The sequence below is a fragment of the Fragaria vesca genome, linkage group LG7 (genome assembly GCF_000184155.1).
Source record: "Fragaria vesca subsp. vesca linkage group LG7, FraVesHawaii_1.0, whole genome shotgun sequence".
Classification (NCBI taxonomy): domain Eukaryota; kingdom Viridiplantae; phylum Streptophyta; class Magnoliopsida; order Rosales; family Rosaceae; genus Fragaria; species Fragaria vesca.
Window position 1 is genome coordinate 22,122,865 of NC_020497.1, and position 15,152 is coordinate 22,138,016.

At 37.3% G+C, this 15,152-nt stretch overlaps 1 protein-coding gene and 1 non-coding gene across 2 annotated transcripts; both read left to right on the forward strand.

Moving 5' to 3' along the window:
• The first annotated feature begins 6,006 nt into the window (after nucleotides 1-6,006).
• TRNAW-CCA lies at nucleotides 6,007-6,078 on the forward strand. Its single transcript has one exon. It is a non-coding gene; the product is annotated as a tRNA-Trp (tRNA).
• A 1,580-nt stretch (nucleotides 6,079-7,658) lies between these two features.
• Nucleotides 7,659-14,799, forward strand: LOC101304634 (DUF21 domain-containing protein At5g52790-like). Its single transcript, XM_004309129.1, has 17 exons — nucleotides 7,659-7,839; nucleotides 7,939-8,015; nucleotides 8,097-8,180; nucleotides 8,291-8,404; nucleotides 8,505-8,591; nucleotides 8,682-8,821; nucleotides 8,906-8,993; nucleotides 9,157-9,230; nucleotides 9,418-9,580; nucleotides 9,690-9,932; nucleotides 10,028-10,074; nucleotides 10,183-10,471; nucleotides 12,045-12,166; nucleotides 12,450-12,539; nucleotides 12,631-12,680; nucleotides 12,791-12,870; nucleotides 14,446-14,799. Exons 1-17 carry the CDS (start codon nucleotides 7,659-7,661, stop codon nucleotides 14,797-14,799), a joined length of 2,283 nt encoding a protein of 760 aa, XP_004309177.1.
• The last annotated feature ends 353 nt before the right edge of the window (nucleotides 14,800-15,152 follow it).

Here is a 15,152-nt window from a genome sequence, read left to right on the forward strand (position 1 = left end):
AACTGACTTCCAAACTACCAAAAATGCATGACATTAGAGGTGAAAAGAACAAGGATTTTATTAATGCATTTTGAAGCAAGAGTCATAGGCATGGATAACATAACTATGGAAATTGTAGATAATTAAAAGAAACTTATTTCATAATATGGTTTCCTCCTTAACCTTAATTAAGGAAATTTGCTAGACATAGTACAAATTGAAAACATATTTAAAACAATACAAAACATCATACAAAAAGTAGCTAAAGAAAGAGAAGAACTAAGAGCAACAATGTGTCTCTAATTCTCTACTCTCTCCTCCTCTCTTATTCACTTGAAGCAACCTCTATTTATAGGGCAACAATGATCTTCATTCCATCTTCATCTCCATGTGAATGTGATTTTTCATCTTTCAAACTTCTCAAGCTTGATAGCTAAAGTCTCCATCCATAAATGCTTCCATACATAGCTTCCTTCTCTCATTTTTCATGTGAATGAAGAGAAGATACGTACACAATCTTTGAACAATTGAAGATTTAGTTCCTAGAATCATGTTTGTTTGCTTCTTGCCTCCTTGTTTCATGGTACATGTCCTTGGAAATTCTTCATACTCTCTTCCATTTGTTTCAATGCATCTATATACCTATGAATCAAACAAGCAAAAGTGAATTCAACAATAGATGTTATGGTAATATTTTCACACATCACACTTAATGCATGAGAAAATAATCCACCAATTTAACACATGCATATATGCATACATGCTACTAGAATAAGAAGAACATGTGTTGCAATTATTCATCTAATTAAAGGGAAAAAGACTCATGTTAAAACAAAGACTCAACTTACTATATGAAAATAAGTAAATTGCTTTCATAACTTTAACATTTTATTTATTTAGACAAAACATCTATAAGAATACAAAAACAAACTAAATAACTCAAACTAATTAAAGATAAATAACTAACACATATAAATTAGGGATAATAATATGATATAAAATGTGCTCATCAGTAAGCTTCTACTGAGGGTAGTAAACCTGCAAAACAGTATCTCCAAAGGCTATTATACACATTAAAACAGTGAAAAATCAACTTAGATGCGAAATAATAAAGTTTACTAAGGGTAGTAACGTTTAAAATAGAGATTACTACCCTAGTAATCTTCTACTGGGTGTAGTAAACTTGCAAAACAATATCCCCAAATGCCGTAATACACATTAAAACGTGCTTCTGCACAGCTAATGGGAGCGTTCCTTTCCAAAACTAAAGACTAACAAAAAAAAAAATTCAGAAGCATGAAGATTTTCAAAATTACTAGGGCTAGCGTTCCGCTCCAAAACGAAAGGCTAACAAAAGAGAAGAAACATAAAAAGCAGCGTGCCGCTGCACCGCTAACGGGAGCGTTCCGCTCCAAAAACATAACATGTACAACTAAAAACATGAAAAAAATTACTAACAATTACTAGGGGTAGTAAAATAACAGGAGGTACATTTGTTTCCCTTTCTTCCAGTTGCAGCAAGAATCTGCCCCTTGTATTTGCTCTTTCCAAAGGCACCATCAACATATAAAACAGGTAGGCTGAACTTGAAACCATGAATTTGGCAGTCATAAGCTACAAAAACCTTTTTAAACCTCTCGGTACTCTCATCAACTTCAAGAACAACTGAAGAACCCGGATTAGTCTCCAACACAGCTTCCCTAAACCAGCTTAACATAGAAAACGAATCACATTCCGAGCCATACATCTTTTCCACACACATTTTTTTTGCTCTTGAAGCAACCTTATAACTAATTTCATAACCATAAGTGGACTTGAAATTGCTCATGATCTCACGAGGCTTCAAACCAAGATTCAAACAGACAGTAGACTCAATGCAGGTCCTAACAATTTTAGACCCTAATTGCCGATGAGAACGATTCCTTCTCATATCTCTGCATGTATGAATATTATTAAACCGCGTAATGTAAAAGCACTGATTAATAGAAGCAACAGATCCAAGTACTTCCCAGCCACAGTGGTCAACATCACGATTTGCACAAACAGCATTAACGTAAATTGAATCATTCCTAGATAGCACATAATGTAAACCACTTTGAACAGCAAACTTCCTCAGTTTATCTCTAAAGTTTGCAATGCTCTCAAACTTCTGCCCAGCATGTGACAAATATGAACCCCATTCATCCGACAAAAAAAACTTCTGAAGTCTATCCTTAAAAGCATCACCTAGATAGTCATTCTCATCTATCATCTCAACACAATCATCAACCACTACACTAGTTGATGAACAACTTTTCCCGACATCCTTGACTACTATCACTACTACATTATCCATATGATAAATTTTTGCACAGCATAAGAGCATCTTAAAATCAGATTCATTATCTAAATAAATGGCAGAACAAGCAGGCGATGAATACTCAAGGTGAAAAAAATCATTGGACGAAAACTTAAATCGTTTTCGGATGGATTGAATAAGTCTGAATAATTCATGAGCTCATTGAGGAGAAGGACAAAGCCATTGCCAGAAAAAACAAATTGAACACATAAGAACCAACAGTGCTCCTGCAAAAAAAACAAAAACACACAGGTCCATAAGTTACTACCCCCAATAAATGTCAATTTCTACAAAAACAGATTGAAAAACATAAGTAATATGCTAGAAGTACTAACAATAAGCAATGAAAATAACAACTAACCACAATTAAAAAACAAAAACACACAGATCATAATATTACTACCCCCAGTAAATGTCAATTTCTACAAAAACAGACTGAAAAACATAAGTAATATGCAAGAAGTATAAAAAAAAGCACAGCAAAAACATTAAAAACAACAATAAGACATAGATCGCAAACATTACTACCCCCAGTAACAAGTCCAAAAACTCCAGAAATTTTTGAAACAACATGAAAACGAAGCGCATTCAAGAAGCGACATATAATTCAACTAAAAACATAAAGAAAAGAGGAATTGAAGAGATTCAAACTGAGTAGGAACCGAAGAGCAAACCAAAGCCTGATCTAGCTCCATTTACTACGTAATTCTGCTACGGGAAGAGAGGTTATGCTGCCGTCGGAAAACCGCGACGGAAATTGGCTCGAAATCGTCTTCTGAAACAACGCCGTCGGTCATCTCTGAAACGCGAGCGCGAGATCGCTCTCTCTCTCTCTCTCTCTCTCTCTCCGATCGTAAACTTTCTCTCTCTTCAAAACAAAAATTTGAAAATGGATCTCGTCTGGTATATATAGTCCACGGGTTTAGGGTATTTTCGACAGAAAAAACTGTTAAAAGTGGGCCCATTAGAAAAGTTTTGTCCAATAAGGCACATTTCACACACCTTATATTAAAGTGGACACATTTCTTTTAAAAACATTTAAATGGGCAAAAAGAAGTTTAAATTAGTACTAAAATGTCATTTATTCAAAAATAAATTATTACATAAATGTCATTTATCCGCGATTTTTGTGTCGTGTAAATATACAACAGTACGACACTATAAATGATTAAGATTTATGATTTTATTAGACATATCACATATATGAGGGGTTCTGATATACAAGTGGCTAAGAATCTAAGATTGCACAGTTTATTCACATAACGATTTTGTATTTAATCTACATTTTAATATCTCATTCCCAAGCATATTAGCTCCCAAATATCTTCATCAAGGTTATAATTCATCATACAAGTCCGATCCACATTTTGATGAATATACTTGAAGCCTTTTGGAATGGATTATGATTGAGGCAAAAAACGTTCATGAGGAGTTGAGGACTAGCAAGATTTGCAGATCAACAATATATCACATTTTTCAAAAGACATGGGAGATATCTAAGCTATAACATGATTTATGTTCACATATTTCAAATTCTGCTCTAACCAGATACATATATTTCAATGTTTCAAAAGTCAAAGTTGTAAACAGATGAAGATTCACTATTTACAGTATTCATTTCATTCTAACCAAATTAAGCTAGCTGTTTTTGACACTGGTTACAAAATTAAGGTCAGACATAATAAAACTACATTACATTCCCTCCTCCTATGGTTCATCTGGTGTTGAGATCTGGCATTGTTCAGTGAACGGGAGCTCCTTGATCGAATTCTTGTCATCCTCGACCATAACCTCATCCACGTACTTGATGTCCTTCCGAACATTGACCATATATAACCTCGTCCTCTTCCTTGTTCTGCAACATTTAAACTATTATTAAACAAACCCTGAAACACAATATTCATATGTCCAACTCACAAATCTGAGTGAAGCAACACACCTTGTTCTTTTTCTTCGTAACCTCCTCTTCAAGTTCCTGGATGGACGGGAGCTCGGGTATACTGGAGGGTCTGCGCCAGTCCTTGGGGCACCTGCGCTCCCAGGGCCAGTGATCATCACGGGGACAATAACACTTCATGCGAACAGCATATGCTCCCTTGGAACAGCAGATCTCTCCAATATTACCACAACCAATGCAAACCTTGTCATATTGAGGTCCTAGTTCTGCGCCTGGTGGGATTCTATCTAGGCATGGGCATTCATCCTCATCGAAGTGATCAACTGTGCCGGCGCAAACAAGACAGGCATATGGATCTATGTCTTTTTCGACTACAAAATTCAACAGAAAACAAAAAGAATGAGGCAACTCATCGAATTTCAACAGTAGTAATAGATATTCATTTCAGAAACTAAGAGACAAAGTAGGGCCACGAACACAACAAAGAATACTAAGTTTATTGGGCACTACTATACAAAAAAGTAAAAAGTAACCAGTTATAGTTTTCAAACCAAGATGAAATTCAAGATAATCTCCCACAACCAGAAACCATACCAACAGGTCGAATCCTCTTCATCAATCTCAGCAGCTCCTCTTTGTCTTCTTCAAAATCTGGAAATTTGAACTTTTGCTTCCTGTCACCACCGAAACGGATGTAGCCAGGGTAGCCATCACGATCCTCATCCTCAGAGTCATCATCCTCATCGTGCCACTCGTCCTTGACCTTGTTCTTTTTCTTCATAACCTCCTCTTCAAGTTCCTGGATGGACGGGAGCTCGGGTATACTGGAGGGTCTGCGCCAGTCCTTGGGGCATCTGCTCTCCCAGGGCCAGTGACCACCATGGCCACAAACACACCTCCTGCGAACAGCATATGCTCCCTTGGAACAGCAGTTCTCTCCAATTTTGCCACAACCATTGCAAACATAGTCATATAGAGGTCCTAGAACTGCGCCTGGTGGGATTCTATCTAGGCATGGGCATTCTCTACGTACCAATGTGATCAACTGAGCCGGCGCAGACACGACAGGCAGATGGATCTATGTCTTTTAGGACTGCAAAATTCAAAAGAAAACAAAAGGAAAATGAGGCAACTTATCGATTTTCAACAATACTAGTACATGTTCATTCCAATGGTTAGAGACAAACTTCACCAAAACAAAGAAATTTCAAGATTCACCACATGCATCTATATCTATTTCGACAACAACATTCAAAAGAAATTAAAAAGAAAAAAAAATCGATCGACTATCGAGAATAGTAGTAACATGTTCATTCCAGAAATTAAAGAATAAAACAAACTTACAGTCGGAAATTCAACCTAAATAGAACAAAATCAAAATCCAAACCGAAATCGAAATCGAAACCATATACCAGGCCGAGTCCTCTTCATCAGCCTCAGGAGCTCCTCGACATCCTTGTAGATGACCGGTGTTCTGAGCTTTTTCTTAACTTTTTCTACTGTTTTGTTAGTTCGGAGCTGTTTCCTTTGATTCATCGGTGTTTTTTGGGCGAAACCTCCTTCCATGGCTTTAGGGTCGTTTTGGGCGGAGTATATCCTCCGTATGTTATAGGTCTCGCAGTTCTTTTCTTTTCTATTATTATTAGTATTTTTAGATAATAAGATATTATACCTACGTGGCAGTAAATATTGTTTTGGATCAATGTTTTCCTATTTACGGAAGGAAATGGGAAAACTCGATTATCAAATTGATACTATTCAAATACATAATTATAGTGCATACTCAATAGTTGGATCTGTGGCGCAATGGTAGCGCGTCTGACTCCAGATCAGAAGGTTGCGTGTTCGATTCACGTCAGGTTCAAATTTTTTTATGCTTTTTTAAAGCTGATCAGTGATTTCTGCTAGTCCTGCTGAGAAGCTCCATAAGCATTCTTCGAAATGGAGGTGCTAGCTAGAGTAACCATGCAGTAAGTTACACCTTACAAGTCACTGTCGAGCTTATAGAGACATATATGTGTGTGTGGCTAGCTAGCTATGATCTGCGCAGATAGCTATCAGCTGATTAGAGGTGACACCAGTTAACTGATATGTTAATCTAGCTATAGTCTCTTCATGTTGCATTTTCTGGGGTTAGCTAGCATCAGCATTGCATGCTTGGACTATATATCGGTTAATTTATGGCATTTGCATACATATCAATCAGTACATATCATTATCTTGCCGATCGCGGATGGATGGATCCGAGTTGTTGTTCTTTCAAGTCACCATGCAGGGGAGGGCCATCCACACATCCCTATATCCTCGTTTGTTTTAATAGGAATTTTGTGGTAAATATTTCTATGTGATATGTGCAGATAGCTATCAACTGATAACACACTGAAATATTTTCTAATGTGCATGTTGCTTATCGGATTAATATTCATATAGATATCTTCCAAAGGCTTTCAGCCTCTATCATCAGCATTGCATGCTTGGACTATCTCATGTATGGCATTTTTCAGAAATAGGTCTCAATCGGTTGCAGTCTCAAGACGCGTACGTCTCTTCAATTTATATGAACCTACATGATGATCTGTAGAAGTTAAAATGGTTTTGACATGTTTTATGGACCAGAGTGGCAACTCTTGCGAATTGGAATTGTTATCTCTCATCTCTCATCAACTAACCATGCAAGGATTACAAATTATTGTTCATTATACTATTTTAGATAAATCGTTCATTATACTCGATATGAACGTGAACTTACATTGTTTAATTCTCAACAACTCCTCCAAGTTCATCATTCTCAACAACTCCTCGAAGTTCATCAAGCTTGGAATCTTTTGCTTCTAGGTTCCACAAAGATCGACCAGATAAGACCTCCCCGGTTTATGTTTGTGCTCCTCCATGCATGACAGGGGTTAACTGATGCAGGCTTGCCTGAATTATGGTGTGTAGAAGACGTGTGTCTGGCTCAATTAGCTCAGCATCTTCCTACTTTGGCAGGTATATTGCTGTTGCACTAAGAAAATTGTATATTTGGGTGTTAATACTACAACCAAAAGCCTCTCACAAGTCATAATCACTTGAATTTTCTGATGACTTGTACTTTGTTTTTTCCCTTTCTTTCCATTTGTTCTATTTGAAGTTAAACTTTGAATGTTCCCGGCTTTCATGCCAGTCTTACACTATTTACATTATTTTCTTCTTTCTCTGAAATCTATAAAGAAGGAAGGGGTTCGGCACTCGAGTCGACTTGGATTTGGACACTAGACTTCTAGCTATCTTCATATTTGTCTTTGTCCAAAACTAGCAACACTTTGCTATTTGTTAGCATTATGAGCTGTTGTGTATAAACCCAAGTATCCAACTTTGTTTTATGAATCCAATTCTAGCTAGCTAGTGTGTTGTACATTCCTTTTCTTTCCACAGAATTGCACATTTCATCAAACATCGATTACAATGAGAGAGGATGATATGCCGTGTTGCCAGGTCGATTTCTGGGTGTTTATAGTGATCAGTTTGATCCTTGTGTCACTTGCTGGTATTGCATCTGGCCTTGCATTAGGACTCTTGTCTTTCAGCAAAATTGATCTTGAGGTCCTCATTAGGTCTGGCCAACCCAAAGACCAGAAGAATGCAGGTTGATTATCAAATTTCATCACATACTATAGGTACTAGTTCCTTCAATTAGCTACTTCTGAAGCTTCATCCACTATTTTTCTTTCGTATAATTTTACAGCAACAATTCTGCCTCTTGTTAAGAATGAGCATCTACTGTTATGTACCCTCCTCATAGTCAAATCACTGGCAATGGAGGTATGCTGACATATACATGCATTATTTGAGTTCATATTCCAAACTTAATTGATTTGAATGTAATGTTGTTCTATCTGCAAGGCACTTCCCATTTTTGTGGACTCAGTTCTCCCCGTTTGGGCTGCCATTCTTGTGTCCGGCACGCTTGTAGTTGCATTTACAGAGGTAAGTTTTTTCACTTAACGGTTTGATTTTTGTCATAATGTTACTTAAATGCTTTATATGCAGTTATACACCATGATCATCTTACCTTCCAAACTTATCTTTTCTCTTAGATTATTCCTCAAGCTGTATGTTCTCGATATGGATTGCCTCTTGGTGCAAAAGGGTCTTACTTGGTACGATTACTTTTGGTGGTCTTTTTCCCCATAGCATACCCTTTCGGTAAGGTAATAGACTTGGATTGTTGTATTATCATTCCACCATAGATGAAGCACTAGTATAGGGTTTTCGGTTTTCTGTTTATTAACAATTTTGAACATGGCACAGCTGTTGGATTGCCTCCTTGGAAAAGAGCCTTCTGCGCTCCTAAGACGAGCAGAGCTTAAAACATTGGTGGATCTTCATGCAAATGAGGTTTGCTTCTTACTAAAATGTGATTACCATACTTTTCAGTTTTCATGTCTTCTGTGGTAGGTCACAAAACATTCTATTGTTCATCCTCAGGCAGGGAAAGGTGGAGAGTTGTCGCATTATGAAACTACGATTATTGGTGGCGCTTTGGATTTGACGCAGAAGACTGCTGAAGATGCAATGACTCCAATATCAGAAACTTTTTCCCTTGACATAAACTCCAAACTTGACATGTAAATATTCATCACTCTATTCTGAACATAATATTAACTTATGTAATTCTAGCTCAATGTTATATCTTCTTTTTATGTGCTTAGGAATACACTGGGTTCAATCATGAGCAGAGGTCACAGTCGTGTACCAATCTATTCAGGAAACCCAAACAATATCATTGGCCTCATTTTGGTAAACAGTAGTTCAGAAACTTCGTATGTTTATTAGTTTTGACCAAGTGTTTCTTCATTCTTCCTTTCCTTACAAAGAGGCAGGCTTCATTGTTTACTATATATGTTCTTTCTAAGTAACCCTTTTGGCTTCATGTAACTATTACTTGTTCTGGTGGAATTAGGCAAAGAATTTAATCTTCTGTCGCCCTGAAGATGAAACCCCAGTTAAGTACATGACAATCAGAAGAATTCCAAGGTAATGTAAAATGTATGAGAATTCACTCATTCCATTCGGCAAGTCTAAAAGAGTGTAGTAGCTTAGCATAAACAAGTAGTGCCTCCAAATTACCACCCTGATGAAAGATATATATGTCCATCACTTGGAATAACTGTTTATAGTCTCTACTATGTGATAACTGTTTATAGTCTCTACTATGCAACAGGGTTTATAGCAACTGGCCTTTATATGATATACTGAATCAGTTCCGGAAAGGCCACAGTCATATGGCTGCTGTGGTGAGGAATAAGAAGGATGTTAATAGACAAAGGGAAATAGATGCTAGGAGTTCAAGATTAGATTCAATACGAGCAGAGAGCAAAGGTAACGCATTCAGGATGTGATTAGTAAAAATTAAATTTCTGAGATTTTTCGTCATAGAAGGTTAATGTTGCACTAGATATTACAGGTTTACATTCTCCGATCAATGAGAACGAGCATCTGAGTAAAACCATAGACATATCCTCTATGTATTCGAGTGAAATTACTGAATACAGCACTCCACTATCAGAACATGTCATGGAACAAGATGAAGATCTTACACAAACACATTACAAGCGCCATAAAAAGCAGGGCGGTGGAAATGTATCGAATGAAAGTGTAGGATCTATTCAAAGTCACTTAGATGAAGAGGTAATCGGAATCATAACAATGGAGGATGTTATGGAGGAACTGTTGCAGGTACTCAGTAATTAACTGTAGTATGAAACCAAGTTTGACAATGCAGATGTTTATAATGAACTAACCCAACTCTTTTGTCAAATTCTGTCTTGTAGGAAGACATACTGGATGAAACAGATGAGTATGTGGATGTGCATAACAAGTAAGTATAACCAGTTTTTTCTGTTCTGTGAACTTCACACTCCACGCTTTATGCCGATACATTACAATTCGATACTAACTTGGCTTGTTTTCTCTTAATCTACTTCAGAATTAAAATCAACCTGCTACCTTCAAGACGATCATCACCCTCAAAATCACATAGAACTAAGTCTCCATCTCAAATCTATTGGAGAAATCTGGAGGCCTCTCCTCTATCTTCGACATACAATAGTCCTATACTCCGTTCTCCCATAAATTCTGCATACATTCAACCACCTCCTATCTTCATCACAAGACCTACTTTGTATCCTTCCCCTGCTAAATCATCACTCAATACCAGTTCTCCACAAGCTGCACCGTTTGCAGGCTCTATTCGTGCCTCGCCGTCCTCACATCGAGTAAGTATACATGTTACACATACTATATCTAGAGTAAAACTTCATAATAGTTACACACAGCTCGATCAGAACACAAAATTTGATTTCATGACAGGCCTCAAGAGAGTCATAGGAGAAGCTAAGACAACACAGACACAGTGGAAGTAAACCTGCAAGAAGCTACTCGCTAAGTTAAGCCGAAACCGTTGTGATTCATCAATGTATGTGTTTAGATTTAGTTGAAATGCTCAGCAGTCATGAACTTTGTTAATTTACATATGATAATATATGAGATGAAAAATTGAAAATATTCGCAGAAAGAACAAGAACATGTACACACTTGGGAGATGATCAACCAAATCTAATGAGTAGTTAGATACTGATGAATCCGGCCATATACATTTCTCTATCATTATTCTCAGATCAAACTCACATCAGATTCTAGCTAAACAGCTACTCTTCTGCATGTTTCAACCTTGAAAGTTGCTTCTGATGAGCTAGTGATGCCTTGAATCAGGGCCTCCAGGACTCATTCTGACTCTTCGCCGACTTCTTCTCATGGACTTCAGTGGCCTTATCTTTCCCCAACCCTATACAATACTAGCACGATTGAGGCAAGAAACCGTTCATGAGGAGTTGAAGACAACACTATATCACATTTTTCAAAAGACATGGGAGATATCTAAGCTATAACATGATTTATGTTCACATATTTCCAATTCTGCTCTAACAAGATACAAATATTTCAATGTTTCAAAAGTCAAAGTTGAGATGAAGATTCACTATTTACAGTATTCATTCTACCCAAAGCTAGCTGTTTTTTACCTTCCACACTGAAATGGGTGATTGTAATGCTGCCATTGATGAGTTTTCACCAAGTGAATAGAAAAATTTTCGGAATTTCCATTAACCCGCCTAATTGTTGAGCTCCCTCACCGATCTTGCGGGTCCCACCAAGAATATGGTCTTGCACAACAAGTTATTTATTTGTTTTGTTTAAATTTCATAGGCGTGACATGGTATACCTCACTATCGTGAACAAACAAATAAAATCTTGCCATCTCACGACAGATCAAATTCCCCAGACATTTACTCCTACGTCCCACACAATAAGAGTGGTTCTGTACGAGACGTACCGCAATCGATTCCACACTTGATATACGCCTTTACCCTACATCAAATCGCTCCGAGGAAAAAGACAGATATGCCCCCTTATTAGCTGGACCCCCCTCACACGATTTTGCTGCTCTGCAGAGTCGAGGAGCCAGCAGCCCAGTAGTACTAACCAGGACCAGGCCTCCCCCCACCTCCATCTCTCTCTCTCTCTCATTTACTCTCCTCTTTTTCTCCCCCAAATTCCTCAGAGCTCCTCATCCAAAACCCTAGCCGCTCCTCATTCTCCTTTCAATTTCTCCGAGCGGTCTTTCGAGAGATGCCGTAGCTTTCTATTCTCCGTTGATCGATTTCGTCTTCACTGTAACTCTCTCTCTCTCTGCTCTTTTTTATTTATTTATTTTTTTTTTATTAAATGTGCTGTCTACTCCTCTTTATAGCATTGCGTTTTGATCTTCGTGGTTTCGTGACGTTTTTGCAGGTGATTGAAAGCGGAGTAGTTGAAAACTTGAGACTGACTGTTTTGGCCGGCGAAATGAGCTCGGAGAGCGGCGGCCGGAGCGTTCTTGCTCCGCCGGAATGTAACGCACAGGGACTCTCCAAGTAAGCTTTTGGTTTACTTTCTAAGCATTTTTGTATTATAATAATCTAATTACTCTGTTAATCTGTTCTTTCTAGATATAATATTGAATAAAATACGTTTTATAGCATACTACAGGGATTTCATAATTGCTCTGCGTTTGGGTTCAGAGGAAATAGATAATAGATGGAGAAAATTAGCGAAAATATTGTTATTGTCCTTAATTTCCGGTTTAATCTGCTCATTGGTGTTTGGCCTTTTGGTTTTGGTTTAATTTCTTTTTCTTTTTTTATATTTATATTTCAGACTGTCAAAAATCAGATATACAAGGTCTTTTCTAGTCTCGTTGGCGAATTCAAGAACAGAAACAGGATTACTTGAACCGTCAGTTCTAAGGTATAGTAAGCTTAAATACTGTGTGAATATATAATTAAGTTGAAAGGAATTCGCTCTTTGGTTTTGAATTTGATGATTGTGATGGAAACAGTGAACTTGATAGTCGATTGGAGCGGCCATGGGTAACTTCTCATGATTCAGGTGAGTTTTTTCATACCGTCTCCTTGGATTAGTGTTGCATTTTTTATTCAGTTGTAGATGAATGTTTCAGATTGATCCCCAAAATCTAAAGTTTTTTACTAACATTACAGATTCTAAGAGTTGTCAAGAGAACTTAGATAAAGGGCTGCTTAGAGTTTTATCCAAATCCAGGGAACCAAAAACCATATTGGTACCCTTAAGACAGACAATAGGTGATAGACGATGAAATACTGCATCCCCATCCAAGTCCTTGGGACAGTGGTGGTAATTCTAAGAATTAAACACTCTAAATAAATAAAAATATAATTTAGAGTAATTTTTTCTACCTTAACCACCATAAGAAATATTCTTCTTGCCAATCATCCGGCTGGTTCCATCTGGCGTAGATTACGAACACGTAATAATTTTTAACTCACACATTAAATGTTGAAATCAAACTATTAACGAACTTTCTAATTGTAATAGTGGATGTCCTCTGTCCAGCCTCCATTTTTATATGAATTATGCTATGGTATCCACCCGTACTCTTATCCGTCAGTATTGCCGTAGTCATACCTCCATCAATGGTCCTTTTCTTTTGCTCTAAGGAAACATGATTTTTACGTCTTTTTATGAATTCACTGACTTCAAACTCTATTGAAGTATCTAAGAGGAGCCGTTCCAACAGATGGGAGTGAGCTTTCAATACGTTAGTTAGGGGTTTTATCTTATCAGTTCCATCCAAATGAAGATGAAAAATGTATTGTGTGGATTAGAGATTTAGAAGAAAACAGGATATGTTTATGTGTATGTATTACATGGCGTTTAAGTGTAACTCTAATTCCCTGATGATTTTCTCTTTATTTATAGTTTATCGTTAGACATGCTTTTAACATCTTCTGTTGATTTGACATGAATTCATAAATATTCGCAGGCCCCTCGCCTGTTTTGGTTTTTTATTGAAAGTAACAGAGTTAAGCCAGATATGAATCATATGGTGGGGTATTTCAAGAGCAAGACACTTTTTGCATTCGGAGTCGCAGAGTCTTGCTCTTGAAATGACTCACCATATGATTCATGTCTGGCTCAACTCTGTTACTTTCGATAAAAAACCGAAGGAGGCGAGGGACCTGCGAATATTTGTGAATTCATATTAAATCAACAGAAGATGTCAAAAACATGTCTAATGATAGACGGTAAACAAAGAGAAAATCATCAGGGAATTAGAATTACACTTAAACGCCATGTAATATATACACAGAAACATACCCCGTTTTCTTCTAATCCTCCAATTCACACAGTACATTTTTCATCTTCATTTGGATGGAACTGATGAGACAAAACCCATAACTGGCGTATTGAAAGCTCACTCCCATCTGTTGGAATGGCTCCTCTTAGATACTTCAATAGAGTTTGAAGTCAGTTAATTCATAAAAAGACGTAAAAATCATGTTTCCTCAAAACAAAAGAAAAGGACCGTTGATGGAGTTATGGCTATGGCAATACTGACGGATAAGAGTACGGGTGGATACCATAGCATAATTCATATGAAAATGCTAGACAGAGGACATCCACTACTATAATTAGGAAGTCCGTCAATAGTTTGATTTCAACATTTAATGTGTGGGTTAAAAATCATTACGTGTTCGTAATTTACGCCAGATGGAACCAGCCGGATGAGAGGCACGAAGCTTATTTCTTACGGTGGTTAAGGTAGAAAAAATTGCTGTAAATTATATTTTTATTTATTTAGAGTGTTTAATTTTTAGAATTACCACTGTCCCAGGGACTTGGATGTGGATGCAGTATTTTATCACCTATTGCCTGTCTTAAGGGTACCATTATGGTTTTTGGTTGCCTGGATTTGGATAAAACTCAAAATCACCTTGTAGATCTTGTGTTTAATTCGGGCGAGGATGATTCAGACTTGGTGCCTACCGAGACCGTTCGAAAGATTCTTCATAAGGATGAGGACTTCTATATTGCAAGACCATCATTAAGTTTTTTTTTTGGTAAGCATTGTCTGTTGAAAGAATCAATCCGTGTTCCTGAGGAAGAGCAAGCGGATTCAGAAGACGAACTAGAAGATATTGATTCTGATGATGACCCAGGATATGTGTTCATAGATAACACAATGTAATTTTGACTATGAATGCAAATGCTGGATACGGAAGATTTAGTCCTACCTGATTTTTGAGCTCTAATGAATTATGCTTATTTTCAACTTCATCTACAACTCTTAAGGCTTCAACCCACCATCAATCTGTAATGCCACTGCTTGTCGTGTTCATCATCAAAAAGAACACGTTCTTGATCACATTCATGCACCATATCAGGGGCAATATCACATGGAATAATTGGACCTGATGGGGGGGGGAACGGTAACCTGATATCATATATATGCAAGTTGAGAGCAACTCACTCATTGAAAGAGAGAAACAGTAAATGCATACAATATTAAGATTTCCTCACCTCTGCAATCAGGATCATGAC